Source organism: Ranitomeya variabilis, chromosome 2 (genome assembly GCF_051348905.1).
Source record: "Ranitomeya variabilis isolate aRanVar5 chromosome 2, aRanVar5.hap1, whole genome shotgun sequence".
Lineage (NCBI taxonomy): Eukaryota > Metazoa > Chordata > Amphibia > Anura > Dendrobatidae > Ranitomeya > Ranitomeya variabilis.
This window is the reverse complement of record NC_135233.1, coordinates 623,432,977-623,448,233: the sequence shown is the minus strand read 5'-3', so window position 1 is coordinate 623,448,233 and position 15,257 is coordinate 623,432,977. Positions and strand designations below refer to the sequence as shown.

The 15,257-nt window shown below is 53.4% G+C and overlaps 1 protein-coding gene across 2 annotated transcripts in view; it reads left to right on the top strand.

Annotated features, from left to right (window-relative positions):
* Positions 1-6,392: 6,392 nt before the first annotated feature.
* VAC14 (VAC14 component of PIKFYVE complex) overlaps positions 6,393-15,257 on the top strand; it is a 45,487-nt gene continuing 36,622 nt past the window's right edge. For both annotated transcript variants that reach the window (XM_077288944.1, XM_077288943.1), the window contains exons 1-3: positions 6,393-6,582; positions 7,169-7,319; positions 7,387-7,554. In XM_077288944.1, coding sequence (XP_077145059.1) covers positions 6,479-6,582; positions 7,169-7,319; positions 7,387-7,554 — 423 coding nt within the window. In that variant the 5' untranslated portion in view covers positions 6,393-6,478. The remainder of the gene's footprint in view (positions 6,583-7,168; positions 7,320-7,386; positions 7,555-15,257) is intronic.

Below are 15,257 nucleotides of genomic sequence, written 5' to 3'. Positions count from 1 at the left end.
TCCTCAGTTGTCAGTCGGGGAGGGGTGGTCCTCAGTTGACTGTCGGGGAGGGATGGTCTTCAGTTGTCAGCCGGGGAGGGGAGAGTCCCCAGTTGTCAGTCGGGGAGGGATGGTCCTCAGTTGTCAGCCGGGGAGGGATTGTCTTCAGTTCTCAGTCGGGGTGGGGGGAGGCATCAGTTCTCAGTCGGGGAGGGATGTGTTATGATTTGGTGGCCTAGGAGCAGCATGAGACGTACTCTGGAGAAGGTGGTACCTGTACTGACCGCAGACCCTGAACTTAACACCACAACTAGAAGTAGCCGTGGAATGTACCTAACACTCCCTAGACATCTCGACACAGCTGGAAGACTAAATACCTCTAGAGATAAAAAAGGGAAAACTATCTTGCCTCAGAGAAAATCCCCAAAGGATAGACAGCCCCCCACAAATATTGACTGTGAGAGGAGAGGGAAATGACATACGCAGACTGAAATCAGGATTTAGCAAAGGAGGCCACTCTAGCTAAATAGAAAGGATAGGACAGAGTACTATGCGGTCAGTATTAAAACACTAGAAAATATCCACCACAGAAAATACAAAATCTCCACATCTAACTAAAGATATTGAGGGTATATCTGCATCTCCAGAGATACCAGCTTGGCTAAACAAATCCTATACAGACCAAGCTGGACAAGACAAAACATGGAAAAGAACTGAACAATAAGGCCCACAGCATGTGGACTGCAAAAATCAAGGCCAGAACTTATCTTTGTTGAAATGAACAGCAAAGCAGGAGAGACCAGGCAGGGATGTGAATCCTCCAGGAACAATGGACAACTGGCACTGACTAAAGGGTCAAGCAAGACTAAATAGCCCAGTCAGAATTGCAAAAAGTGGACACACCTGATAAATGCTGCGATCCAGAGACAGCAGCGCTACCACTTATAACCACCGGAGGGAGCCCAAGAGCAGAATTCACAACAGTACCCCCCCTTGAGGAGGGGTCACCGAACCCTCACCAGAGCCCCCAGGCCGATCTGGACGAGCCAAATGAAAGGCACGAACCAAATCCTCAGCATGAACATCGGAGGCAACAACCCAAGAATTATCCTCCTGGCCATAACCCTTCCATTTGACAAGATACTGAAACTTCCGCCTCGAAAAACGAGAATCCAAAATCTTCTCAACCACATACTCCAACTCCCCATCAATCAACACCGGGGCAGGAGGATCAACAGAGGGAACAACGGGCACCACATATTTCCGCAACAAAGATCTATGAAAAACATTATGGATGGAAAAAGAGGCTGGAAGGGCCAAACGAAAAGACACTGGATTGATAATCTCAGAAATCCTATAAGGGCCAATAAACCGAGGCTTGAACTTAAGGGAAGAAACCTTCATAAGAACATGACGGGAAGATAACCAGACCAAATCCCCAACCCGAAGCCGGGAACCAACACACCGACGACGGTTAGCAAAACGCTGAGCCCCCTCCTGAGACAACACCAAATTGTCAACAACATGAGCCCAAATTTGCTGCAACCTGTCAACCACAGAGTCCACCCCAGGACAATCAGGAGGCTCAACCTGCCCTGAAGAAAAACGAGGATGAAAACCAGAGTTACAAAAGAAGGGTGAAACTAAGGTAGCAGAACTAGCCCGATTATTAAGGGCAAACTCGGCCAATGGCAAGAAAGCCACCCAATCATCCTGATAAGCAGACACAAAGCATCTCAAATAAGTTTCCAAAGTCTGATTAGTTCGCTCGGTTTGGCCATTTGTCTGAGGATGAAATGCGGAAGAAAAAGACAAATCAATGCCCAGCCTAGCACAGAAGGCCCGCCAAAACCTAGAAACAAACTGGGAACCTCTATCGGACACAATATTCTCCGGAATGCAATGCAAACGAACCACATGCTGAAAAAACAACGGAACCAAATCAGAAGAGGAAGGCAATTTAGGCAAAGGTACCAAATGAACCATCTTAGAAAACCGGTCACAAACCACCCAGATAACCGACATCCTCTGGGAAACCGGAAGATCCGAAATAAAATCCATAGAAATATGCGTCCAAGGCCTCTCAGGGACCGGCAAAGGCAAAAGCAACCCACTAGCGCGGGAACAGCAAGGCTTGGCCCGCGCACAAGTCCCACAGGACTGCACAAAAGAACGCACATCCCGTGACAAAGAAGGCCACCAAAAGGACCTACCAACCAAATCTCTGGTACCAAAAATCCCAGGATGACCAGCCAACACCGAACAATGAACCTCAGAAATCACTTTACTAGTCCATCTGTCAGGAACAAACAGTTTCCCCACTGGACAGCGGTCAGGTTTATCAGCCTGAAATTCCTGAAGAACCCGTCGTAAATCAGGGGAGATGGCAGAAAGAATCACCCCTTCCTTCAGAATGCCGACCGGCTCAAGGACCCCAGGAGAATCAGGCAAAAAGCTAGAAAGGGCATCAGCCTTAACATTCTTAGAACCCGGAAGATACGAGACCACAAAATCAAAACGGGAGAAAAACAGGGACCATCGGGCCTGTCTAGGATTCAGCCGTTTGGCAGACTCGAGGTAAATCAGATTCTCATGATCGGTCAAGACCACAATACTTTGCTTGGCCCCCTCAAGCCAATGTCGCCACTCCTCAAATGCCCACTTCATAGCCAACAACTCACGATTGCCGACATCATAATTGCGTTCCGCAGGCGAAAACTTTCGAGAAAAGAAGGCACACGGTTTCATCAAGGAACCATCAGAATTCCTCTGAGACAAAACGGCCCCTGCCCCAATCTCAGAAGCGTCAACCTCAACCTGAAAAGGAAGAGAAACATCCGGCTGATGCAACACAGGGGCAGAAGTAAATCGGCGTTTAAGCTCCTGAAAGGCAGAAACAGCCGCAGAGGACCAATTCGTCACATCAGCGCCTTTCTTTGTCAAATCGGTCAGGGTTTAACCACACTGGAGAAGTTGTCAATGAAACGGCAATAAAAATTAGCAAAGCCCAAAAATTTCTGAAGGCTCTTCACGGATGTGGGCTGGATCCAATCATGAATGGCCTGAACCTTAACCGGATCCATTTCTATAGATGAGGGAGAAAAAATGAAGCCCAAAAAAGAAACCTTTTGTACTCCAAAGAGGCACTTAGACTCCTTCACAAACAAGGCATTATCACGAAGGATCTGAAATACCATCCTGACTTGTTTCACATGAGACTCCCAATCATCTGAAAAAATCAAAATATCATCCAAATATACAATCATGAATTTATCAAGATAATTCCGAAATATATCATGCATGAAGGACTGAAACACAGATGGAGCATTAGAGAGTCCGAATGGCATCACAAGGTATTCAAAATGGCCTTCGGGAGTATTAAACACAGTTTTCCATTCGTCACCCTGCTTAATACGAACAAGATTATATGCCCCTCGAAGGTCAATCTTAGTAAACCAACTAGCCCCCTTAATCCTAGCAAACAAATCAGAAAGCAATGATCTTATTCAAGAGGCGATAATCAATACAGGGTCTCAAGGAGCCATCCTTCTTGGCAACAAAAAAAAAACCTGCTCCCAATGGTGAAGAAGATGGCCGAATATGCCCCTTTTCCAAAGACTCCTTAACATAGCTCCGCATGGCCGTATGTTCTGGCACAGACAGGTTGAAAAGTCGGCCCTTAGGGAACTTACAACCTGGAATCAAGTCAATAGCACAATCACAGTCCCTATGCGGTGGAAGGGAACTGGACTTGGGCTCATCGAATACATCCTGGAAATCTGACAAAAACTCAGGAATTTCAGAAGAGGGGGAGGAGGCAATTGACATCAAAGGAACGTCACCATGAACCCCCTGACAACCCCAACTAGTCACAGACATAGATTTCCAATCTAATACCGGATTATGCACCTGTAACCATGGAAACCCAGCACAATAGCATCATGCAAATTATGCAACACCAGAAAACGACAATCTTCCTGATGGGCTGGCGCCATGCACATGGTCAGCTGTGTCCAAAACTGAGGTTTATTTTTAGCCAACGGTGTAGCATCAATGCCCCTCAAAGGAATAGGACTCTGCAAAGGCTGTAAGGGGAAACCACAACGTCTGTCAAATTCTAAGTCCATTAAGTTTAGAGCGGCGCCTGAATCCACAAATGCCATGACAGAAAATGACGACAATGAGCAGATCAGGGTCACAGATAACAGAAATTTAGGTTGTACAGTACTGATAGTAACGGAACTAGCGATTCTTTTGGTACGCTTAGGGCAATCAGAAATAACATGAGTAGAATCGCCGCAGTAAAAACACAACCTATTCTGACGTCTGAATCCTTGTCGTTCAGCTCTAGACACAATCCTATCACACTGCATAGGCTCAGGACTCCGCTCGGAAGACAATGCCATAGTGTGCACAACTCTGCGCTCACGCAAGCGCCGATCAATCTGAATGGCCAGAGACATAGAATCACTCAGTCGGGGAGGGATGGTCCTCAGTTGTCAGTCGGGGAGGGGGGAGTCCCCAGTTGTCAGTCGGGGAGGGGGGAGGCATCAGTTGTCAGTCGTGGAGGGGGGAGGCATCAGTTGTCAGTCGGGGAGGGATGGTCCTCAGTTGTCAGTCGGGGAGGGATGGTCCTCAGTTGTCAGTCGGGGAGGGATGGTCCTCAGTTGTCAGTCGGGGAGGGATGGTCCTCAGTTGTCAGTCGGGGAGGGGGGAGTCCCCAGTTGTCAGTCGGGGAGGGGGGAGGCATCAGTTGTCAGTCGTGGAGGGGGGAGGCATCAGTTGTCAGTCGGGGAGGGATGGTCCTCAGTTGTCAGTCGGGGAGGGATGGTCCTCAGTTGTCAGCCGGGGAGGGATGGTCTTCAGTTGTGAGTCGGGGAAGGGGGGAGGCATCAGTTGTCAGTCGGGGAGGGATGGTCCTCTTTTGTCAGTTGGGGAGGGATGGTCCTCAGTTGTCAGTCGGGGAGGGATGGTCCTCAGTTGTCAGTCGGGGAGGGATGGTCCTCAGTTGTCAGTCGGGGAGGGATGGTCCTCAGTTGTCAGTCGGGGAGGGATGGTCCTCAGTTGTCAGTCGGGGAGGGATGGTCCTCAGTTGTCAGCCGGGGAGGGATGGTCCTCAGTTGTCAGCCGGGGAGGGATGGTCTTCAGTTGTCAGTCGGGGAAGGGGGGAGGCATCAGTTGTCAGTCGGGGAGGGATGGTCCTCAGTTGTCAGTCGGGGAGGGATGGTCCTCAGTTGTCAGCCGGGGAGGGATGGTCCTCAGTTGTCAGCCGGGAAGGGATGGTCCCCAGTTGTCAGTCGGGGAGGGATTGTCTTCAGTTGTCAGTCGGGGAGGGATGGTCCTCAGTTGTCAGTCGGGGAGGGGGGAGTCCTCAGTTGTCAGTCGGGGAAGGGGGAGTCCTCAGTTGTCAGTCGGGGAGGGGGGAGTCCTCAGTTGTCAGTCGGGGAGGGGGGAGTCCCCAGTTGTCAGTCGGGGAGGGATGGTCCTCTGTTGTCAGCCGGGGAGGGATGGTCCTCAGTTGTCAGTCGGGGAGGGATGGTCCTCAGTTGTCAGTCGGGGAGGGATGGTCCTCAGTTGTCAGTCGGGGAGGGATGGTCCTCAGTTGTCAGCCGGGGAGGGATGGTCTTCAGTTGTCAGTCGGGGAGGGATGGTCCTCAGTTGTCAGTCGGGGAGGGATGGTCCTCAGTTGTCAGCCAGGGAGGGATGGTCCCCAGTTGTCAGTTGGGGAGGGATGGTCTTCAGTTGTCAGTCGGGGAGGGATGGTCCTCAGTTGTCAGTCGGGGAGGGATGGTCCTCAGTTGTCAGTCGGGGAGGGGGGAGTCCCCAGTTGTCAGTTGGGGAGGGATGGTCCTCAGTTGTCAGTCGTGGAGGGGGGAGTCCTCAGTTGTCAGTCGGGGAGGGATGGTCCTCAGTTGTCAGTCGGGGAGGGGGGAGTCCTCAGTTGTCAGTCGGGGAGGGGGGAGTCCCCAGTTGTCAGCCGGGGGGGGATGGTCCTCTGTTGTCAGTCGGGGAGGTGGGGAGTCCTCAGTTGTCAGTCGGGGAGGGATGGTCCTCTGTTGTCAGCCGGGGAGGGATGGTCCTCAGTTGTCAGCCGGGGAGGGGGGAGTCCTCAGTCGGGGAGGGATGGTCCTCTGTTGTCAGCCGGGGAGGGATGGTCCTCAGTTGTCAGTTGGGGAGGGGGGAGTTCACAGTTGTCAGTCGGGGAGGGATGGTCCTCAGTTGTCAGTCGGGGAGGGACGTTCCTCAGTTGTCAGTCGGGGAGGGGGGAGTCCTCAGTTGTAGGTCAGGGAAGGGGGAATCCTCAGTTGTCAGTTAGGGAGGGATGGTCCTCAGGTCTACACAATTGTCTCGCCGCTATCATGGTCACGTGAGAACCAGGTTTCATCTAAGAACTACATCTCCCATAATGCATCGCGTCGGGAGTCACATGACGGAGGTTCGTGTCCGGGACATGTGACTACGGCCGCTGTGCCCGGTTGTTGTGGTGAGAGCCGAGAAGATGAACGCGGAGCGGGACTTGAGTCCCCTGACCCCGAACATCGTGCGGGCGCTGAACGACAAAATGTACGAGAAGAGGAAGGTGGCGGCGCTGGAGATAGAGAAGTGAGAGACGCCTGAGAGAGAGGGGGGGACGCGGAAGACATCTGAGAGAGGGTCGGGGGGACACGGGAGACATCTTAGAGAGGGCGGGGGGACACAGGAGACATCCAAGAGAGGGCGGGGGGGACACGGGAGACATCTGAGAGGGCGGGGGGAACACCGGAGACATCCGAGAGAGGGCGGGGGGACTTGGGAGATGCCCGAGAGAGAGAGGACAGGAGAGACACGGGAGATGCCCGAGAGAGGGTGGGGGGGACACGGGAGACATCTGAGAGACATAGGAGACGCACGAGAAAGGGGGCGGGGGGGGGGGGGGACACGGGAGATGCCAGAGAGTGCAGGGGGGGACATGGCGGACGCCAGAGAGAGGGCGGTGGGCCATGCAGACGCCGAAGAGAGAGGACTGGGGGACACTGTAGACGCCCAAGAGAGAGAGGTTGGAGTCTATAGACACGTGGGACACAGAATGGGGGGACACGAGTCACCCTGGTGGGGTTTGGATACTAGAAATTAGTAGGTGGGAATAGGGGGATAAATGGATACCCCCGGGGGTCTTTCCGTTGACCACGTCTTGATTCTGTCTCCGCAGGTTGGTGCGCGAGTTTGTGGCGCAGAATAATGCGGCGCAGATTAAACACGTCATCCTGATCCTGTCACAGGAGTTTGCGCTCTCGCAGCATCCGCACAGCAGGAAGGGAGGTCTGATCGGGCTGGCCGCCTGCTCCATCGCGCTGGGCAAGGTGAGGGCTGCGGAGGATGGTGGTGGTGGGGGGCCGGGCCTGCATTAACCCTCTCCTCTCACTGCAGGACTCGGGCCAGTACCTGCGGGAGCTCATTGAACCCGTCCTGACTTGCTTTAACGATGCGGACAGCCGGCTGCGGTACTACGCCTGCGAGGCGCTTTACAACATCGTGAAGGTGGCCCGTGGCGCCGTCCTGCCACACTTCAACGTGTTGTTTGATGGACTCAGTAAGGTAAAGAGATGGGCAGTGACCTGTGGCTCCTCCGTGTGTTGTGCTCGATCTGAGGTCACCATGGTAACAACAATAGACTTCCTGTCTTGTGTCCTCTGCCAACATGCAGTGTGAATGACTGTCACGTGATGGCGCTATGTTTTCTTTGCTCCTTTTTCTTTCCTGGGATTATTGGGATCCTGCAGGATGTGGATATTGATGGCCTTACCCTTATTGATCAGTGGGGGTCGGACACACCGGCTCTGTGGTCCGTCCGTCCCCTACTCCACAGGTCAGATCACAATCCCTTAGGGTGCGTTCACATTGCACAGTCTGCTACAGCTGGGTGTCTGAAAGTGATGCGCTCTGCCGGCACCATTACAGCCTATGGCCCCGTCAGCACAGACGCCCGAGTTCTGTTTTTCAAGGGTTCTGATTAGCAATGAGCGAGCTCGGATAAGGTGTTATAAGATGTCATCCGAGCACGGTCTGGTGCTACCCCAGTTTCTCTATCATTGGGGGACACCAGAACCATGGGGGTGTATGCTGCTGACACTAGGAGGATGACACAGTGCACAAAAAGCGTTCTCTCCTCCCCCGCAGTGTGCACTGACTGGCACTAGGATAATCAGTGTAGTTTGGTGACAGTAGGAGGTGGATCTCTTACTAGACCCATTTCTACCTCAGTTTTCGTCGTTTTCCAGTAGCGTCTCTTCTTTTTCAGTTGGATCTTTTCCTTACCTCAGGAGGGATGCAGTGTGAACAGTCACACTGTACTCTCACGTAAGAGACTATGAGTACAGCGCGTACTGCCACCCCATATCCTCATAGGTCTAGTCGGCAGGACCCTAACACAGAAGAGTGTTTAGGTGGTCCTGGCACTGTGTCCCACCCACTGGTCCACCAGAGCCTATCGATCTCCTGGAGACATGGACGTCCCACATTCCCAAGAGGCTCGGACGGCCAGTGAAGGTCTGGATGGAGAGGGACATCTCCCTTTATTCTCTCTCTGTCAGGTGCCCAGCGATGTCAGGGGAGAAAATCCGGACAAAGGAGAAGATAAACAAGAAGAAAAGCAGAAGTATGAAGATAATGAAAAGGTGGAGGAAGATCAAGATGGATGAGTTTGCTGCCCCCCTATCCCCCTAGTTTTTTTTTTTTATAGTTTTTTTGTTAGAGGGTCTGTAGTTAGAGGGGCCTTCCTTTTAGGTATATGCCGTTTTTGGTCTATAAGGAGCCTGTTTTTCTCCTTCTTTCTGGGTTACCTGACAGGCAGTCCGGGCCTCCGCGCCGCCCTCTCCTGTGTCCGGGGCCTCAGTTATTATTTTGGGACTTGTTGGCTCCAGGTCTTGATATACAGTTGTAAATGAGATTTCTTTTTGTACTCAGTAATTATGTTGCTGAATCCTTTGTTACTTGATTGTTCTGAATTTCTTTTCAATAAAAACCAGCTTAAATATAAATTTAGGACCCGGCTTCAGCGCGGCCTAGCTCCAGCAGTTAGCTCCGCCCCCTTCTCGGCATCTTTGGGCGGGCTTTTCTCCCACCCGTTGATGGCACGCCCTCTCCTACTTTTTCTGTCGGTTAGTTCTGCCCCTTCATCTCGGACATGCATTGTTCCCGGATGTCGCCGTCTCTCTCCCTCCTCTTTGCAGCCGCTAGCTCTGCTCACTTCCTTAAGCTCCGCCCACTTTCAGCCTCGCCGAGCTGGCTTTTGAAGTAAACTCCTTCTGCGCCCACTTTCTCCCTACGCGCCCTCCTCTTCCTCCCTGCAGTCGCCATTTTACTGCTAACTGGACCACTTCTCTCACTGTGGACCCTCCGGTTTCCAGACTGTCCACCAATACAGTCCTTCCTCTTCCGGATGGATCATCTTTCAAGGACACCAATGAGAGGCTCATAGAGTCCTTTGCAAGGTCAGCCTTTGAAGCATCCGCCTAGTCATTGTGCACTGCCTTTGCCTCCACCTGGGTGGCCAAGTCAATAACGGCATGGATTAATCAGCTCCATCAGGGCATTCTTTCTGGAGCCCGACTGGAGGAATTGGCCGACCTCGCGGACAAAATTGCTCATGCAGGGTAGTGCATGGTATCCGCCTCCCTGGACTGTGCTGCTCAAGGCGACCAGCAATATAGTGGCCATCCAAAGGACCGTTTGGCTTAAAGCGTGGCAGGCAGACTTATCCTGAAAGTCCCTTACCTACTTGCCTTTCCAGGGCTCCCATCTGTTTGACTCCAAGTTGGACAAAATTATTAAGGAGGGTCACTGAAGGGACGAGCTCTCTCCTTCCTCGGGCCAAGCCTTGCTGTTCTCCTTTGTCACATGAGTTTCAGTACTTTCAATGTTTCCCTTCTACAGAGGAGTTTTCCCACCAAGAGAAGCCACAGGCTCGCCAGGTAAGAAATAAGGTTTCCTTTAAATCCTCCGGGCTTTTCCGTGACTCAAGGGGTAAATCCACCAGGACCTGTCCTCGTAGATTTTCGTCCACGTGACTCATCATGGATCTTAGATTTCTGAACTGAGGAGTCCATCTTTGTTTTCTCAAGATGGAGTCTCTTCGTTCAGTAATTGCTTCCTGGGAATTGCAGGTGCTTTTGTTCCATGGAACTCTTTATCCATGTTCTTATTTCTTCAGGGCATCAGAGATTCCTTCGTTTTGCAATGGGCGGGTCCATTTTCAGTTTGTTGCCTTCCCTTTCGGGCTCTTGACCACTCCCAGAGACTTCGCAGAGACTGTGACTGGTTTTTGCACATTCTGCGGATCACAGGTTCACTGCTCTTCCCGTACCTCACCGACGTTCTCATCATGGCTCTGCCCGTCATTCTTGATTCCTTTTGTGAAGCAAGCCCCGTTCCTCCCACGTCACCAATCCGTGATGTAACTACACAGGCACAGCTCTCCAGCGCCCCCTTTGTCTCTCAGGTCAATAAGGGAACTGCACCTGAACAAATGACCGCCGGTGAGACTGCCGTTACCCACGCTGGGTATTCTAAGATTCGCAATTAGAGTAAAAGGATCAGCCCAAAATTAATTTATGATTTAATTGCCTTAAAGGGACTCTGTCACCTGAATTTGGAGGGAACAATTTTCAGCCATAGAGGTGGGGTTTTCGGCTGTTTGATTCACCCTTTCCTTATCTGTTGGCTGCATGCTGGCTGCAATATTGGATTGAAGTTCATTCTCTGTCCTACTTAGTACATGCCTGCACAAAAGGCAATCTTGCCTTGCGCAGGCGTGTACTATGGAGGACAGAGAATGAACTTCAATCCAATATTGCAGCCAGCGGGTAAGGAAAGGGTGAATCAAACAGCCGAAAACCCCGCCTCTATGGCTGAAAATTGTTCCCTCCAAATTCAGGTGACAGAGTCCCTTTAAGGGCGCACTAGGTAATTACAAGAAATATACAGTAAAAACATATCAGGAGTTACAGTCAGAGTAAAATATAACAATCACAAGACAAGGCGAGGTATAAAGCTGGAGGTCAATTTACCAGGTTGAAGGTCGCTTGTGGAAGCCGGGGGGGGGGGGGGGGGCTCAGCGTTCCGCAGGTTTAAGACTTAGTTGCCGGGCAGCCCCCAGAAAGCGTGTGCTTGCTCCCCTCTGGCTGGTTAACCCTCTCCCTTAGTTCCTTAGTTAGTCATCTTCCTCTGTTCTCCCCACTCTCCAAGTGTCCCAGCTCTTAACCCTGCTGTGTCCCTCCCCCTGTACCTGGGCGGGCTAAGAATCTCCACCCCTCAGCTTCCCTGCAAGATCTGTATCCAATATCTAATAAATGGAATAACTTCTCTCAGGATGATCGGATCAGTACACGGGCGGTACCAGCGCATGAGGTTTGTTCTGCCGGTCGCACAGGGACCAAACCCGGACCCATTCGGTCGCTGTGGGAGGCTGATCTCCATATCTCAGGTTCCAGAACTCCCACGGACCCGGGAGTTGCACTGTCAGATGCGCAATTTCTTTAGGGCGAGGGGGATATTTTTTATGAGCCTGTACCTCGGACGATGCGTCCATAATTCATGATTCCATGTTGGAGACGGTTCGACTGGAAGGCCACAATAGACGTGTATCCTGTGGCCACTTGACATGCGTGCTTTAATTGAGCCCTCAGGCACCTCCTTGTCCCCTGCTGGTGTGGCTTCCTCATTGAGCTTTGAAGTACCTTCTGCCTGCTACACTGAGCTTAATGCCATTACCATGCTAAAAGGAACTTTATTCATGAGAAAAGGTGGGGGCCAGGAGTGCTCATCTCTGCAGACCTGTGACCAGGAGACAAAATGGAGTCACGCCAATCTCTGTTAGTATGCCCGTATCCAAGATGGCGGCTGCTCCCTCATCACACCTCCCTGTTTTAGAGGGGGCATCACATTCCTGTGTTCCCCCATGCGCCCTTCCGCACCTTCTCCTTGCCGGGACAACCCATCAGCATTACCATGGTCGCTGCCTCTTCGGTGGCGAATGGTGAAGTGATACTGCTGGAGAGCGAGGCTCCCGCGTAGCAACCTCCCATTCGTCCCAGAGACCGAGTGTAACCAGCTGAGGGGGTTGTGGTCTGTTTCCACGGTGAAGTGGCGTCCGTACAAGTATGGCTGCAGACACTGCAGGGCCCATACAATTGCCAGACATTCCTTCTCCATCCATGGAATAGGCCACTTCCCTCGGCAGGAGCTTCAGGCTCAGGTACAAAATGGGGTGTTCATGTCCCGTAGTGTCGACCTGGCTGAGCAAAGCCCTGAGGCCAAAGTCGATGGCGTCGGTCTGTACTACGAACGGCCGTGCGAAGTCGGCTGCCTGTAGTATGGGAGACCTATAAAGGGCCGTTCTGAGCGCCTGGAAGGCTGTCTCGCAGGCGACTGTCCAGTCGACTGCGACGGGCAGCTTCTCCTTGGTGAGGTCCGTCAGGGGCTTGGCCAGGGTGCTATAGTGTGGAACAAACCTCCTATAGTACCCAGCAGTCCCCAAGAAGGACACCTGCTTCTTGGTCCTAGGGGAGGGCCAGGAGGTGATGGCATCCACCTTCCCGGGCTCTGGCTTCAGAGCTCCCCCACCTACCCAGTGTCCCAGGTAGTGGACCTCACTCATACCCAGCTGGCACTTTTCCTGCTTAATGGTCAACCCTGCTCTCTGGATCCGCCCTAACACCTGCGCCAAGTGCTGTAGGTGATCCTCCCAGGTGGGACTGAAGATGGCAATGTCATCCAGGTACGCGGTCGCATACCCTTCCAGTCCCACGAGCAGCGTGTTGACCATTCACTGAAAAGTGGCAGGGGCATTCTTCATGCCGAAGGGCATCACCATGGACTCGTACAGTCCAAATGGGGTGATAAAGGCAGAGCGTTCCCGTGCCTTAGGGGTCAGGGGAATCTTCCAATATCCCCTGCTCAGATCCATGATGGTCAGGTACTTGGCCCCGGCCAGCTGATCTAGCAGGTCATCGATGCGCGGCATTGGGTACGCATCGGTGACCGTCACAGCGTTGAGCCCCCGGTAGTCCACGCAGAACCGCGTAGTTAAGTCCTTTTTAGGGACGAGGACTACAGGCGAAGCCCAAGCGCTGTTGGATGCTTGGATCACCCCCAGCTTCAGCATCTCGTCTATCTCTTGGCGCTTGTGCTGCTGTACCTCGAGAGAGACCCGATATGCTGAACGCCGGATCGGGGGGTGACTGCCAGTGTCCACCTCATGGACGCCTGCCTCAGTCCTTCCGGGCAGGCTGCTGAACAGCCCCCGAAAGGGGAGTAGGGTGACCCCCAGCTGGGAACGTTGGTCCTCCCGAGAGCTGGGGGCCAACCCCCACATCCTCGATGGATCCACCCGCCTTGGCTTGGGTGAGCAGATCCAGGAGGGTTTCTACCTCCCCTTCCTAGGGGAGGTTGCACACTGCGTGGGCACAATCCTCCTGCTCATGATGTGCCTTCATCATGTTCATGTGGAAGGCCTTCCTCCTTCCACGGGCGTGGTCCAGGGTGACCAGAGAGGTGACGGCGTTGAGCTGCTGGTGCACGAGGTATGGACCCTCCCAGGCCGCCTGCAGCTTGTTTTGTGGGATGGGGACCAGTACCCACACCTTTTGATCCACCTGGTAAGTCCTCTCACAAGCATTCTGGTCGTACCACCGCTTCTGGTCAGCTTGAGCCTGGGCCATATTGTCATGCACCAGCCTTGTCAAGGCCATCATTTTGTCCCAGAAGTGCACAACATACTCAATGGCCGACACTCCAGGGGTGGCCAAATCTCCTTCCCATGCTTCCTTCACCAGGGCAAGGGGCCCCCGAACACGTCGCCCATACAGGAGCTCAAAAGGGGAGAACCCGGTTGAGGCCTGTGGAACCTCCCGGTAGGCAAATAGGTGTGGGAGATACCGCTCCCAGTCTCTCCTGTGGGAGTCGACCAACATCTTAAGCCTCTGCTTTAAGGTGCCGTTGAAGCGCTCACACAGGCCATTGGTCTGTGGGTGATACGGGCTGGCTACCAGATGTTGCACCTGTATCTGCTTACAGAGAGACTCCATCAGCTGTGACATGAACTGGGTCCCTCGGTCGGTGAGCATTTCCTGGGGAAACCCCACTCTGGAGAAGATCTCCAGTAAGGCAGTGGCCACTTTGTCATCCCCAATGGACAACAAAGCTACCGCCTCCGGGTACCGAGTGGCATAGTCCACTACCGTTAATATGAAGCATTTTCTGGAGCGGCTGGGCGTGGACAGAGGTCCAATGAGATCCACAGCCACCCTTGAGAAAGGCTCTTCAATGATGGGCAGAGTTACCAGTGGGGCTTTGGGGCGCCGCCCCGCCTTCCCTACCCTCTGACAGGTGTCACATGAACGGCAGTAGGCAATTACGGTACCTCGGTCCTCATTCCAGGCCAGTAGAAATGCTGCGCTAGCCTGGCACTGGTTTTAGCGTTCCCTAGGTGTCCGGCCATGGGAATCTCGTGTGCTATCCGCAACAATTCCGCCCTGAACGGATAGGGCACCAATAACTGTCGGTCCCTGGACCACGCCTTCGGTGAACCCTGCTGGACCATTACCCAGTACAGCCGTCCCTGGTCCCAGACCACCCGCTCACGGTCTGATTCCATGGGAGGCTGTGCTGCCTGCTCCTTGAGAGCTTTCAGGCTAGCGTCCGCTTCCAACGCTGCCTGAAATCCCTGACTCGATGTGGCGAGAATAGACGACACTGCCACATCCGCTGTCAGCTCCCCGGGATCTGTCTCCTGGCCGCTGTCTGACTCGGCAGCCACTTGGTCAGAGAGGGGGAAGCCGTCGGACCTCTACGAGGCTCCTTGGGCTCCGGCGCTCCCACTCCTGGTGACAGCGGCCACGACCGCTGTGCCCACGGGTAGCACCTGCTTCCCCCCGGCTCCTGACCAAGTCGCCAGGTCAGGCAGACTTCCCTGCACTCCTGACATCCCGGGTGTGGGGAACTCCTGCCCTGGGGTCTTACCTGGTGGCTCCTCTCCCGGGACTCCCCCTCCCCCCATGGCCGGTTCCTCTTCCTGCAGGGGGCCCTAGACTCGGCAGCCTGGATTCACTTAGGGGCCCTACACTGCCCATAGCAGCCCCTCCCTCCACCTCTGAGCTCTCCCCTACAGTCTCCTCACCTGTCCTCCCTGTGAGCCCTGTGTATGTGGTGTCAGTGCATGGATTACCCTCAGGTTTCACTCCCTCCTCCACTGTTGGAGGCACGTTCAACACATCAACATTCTCAGTAGAGTCATGACATTC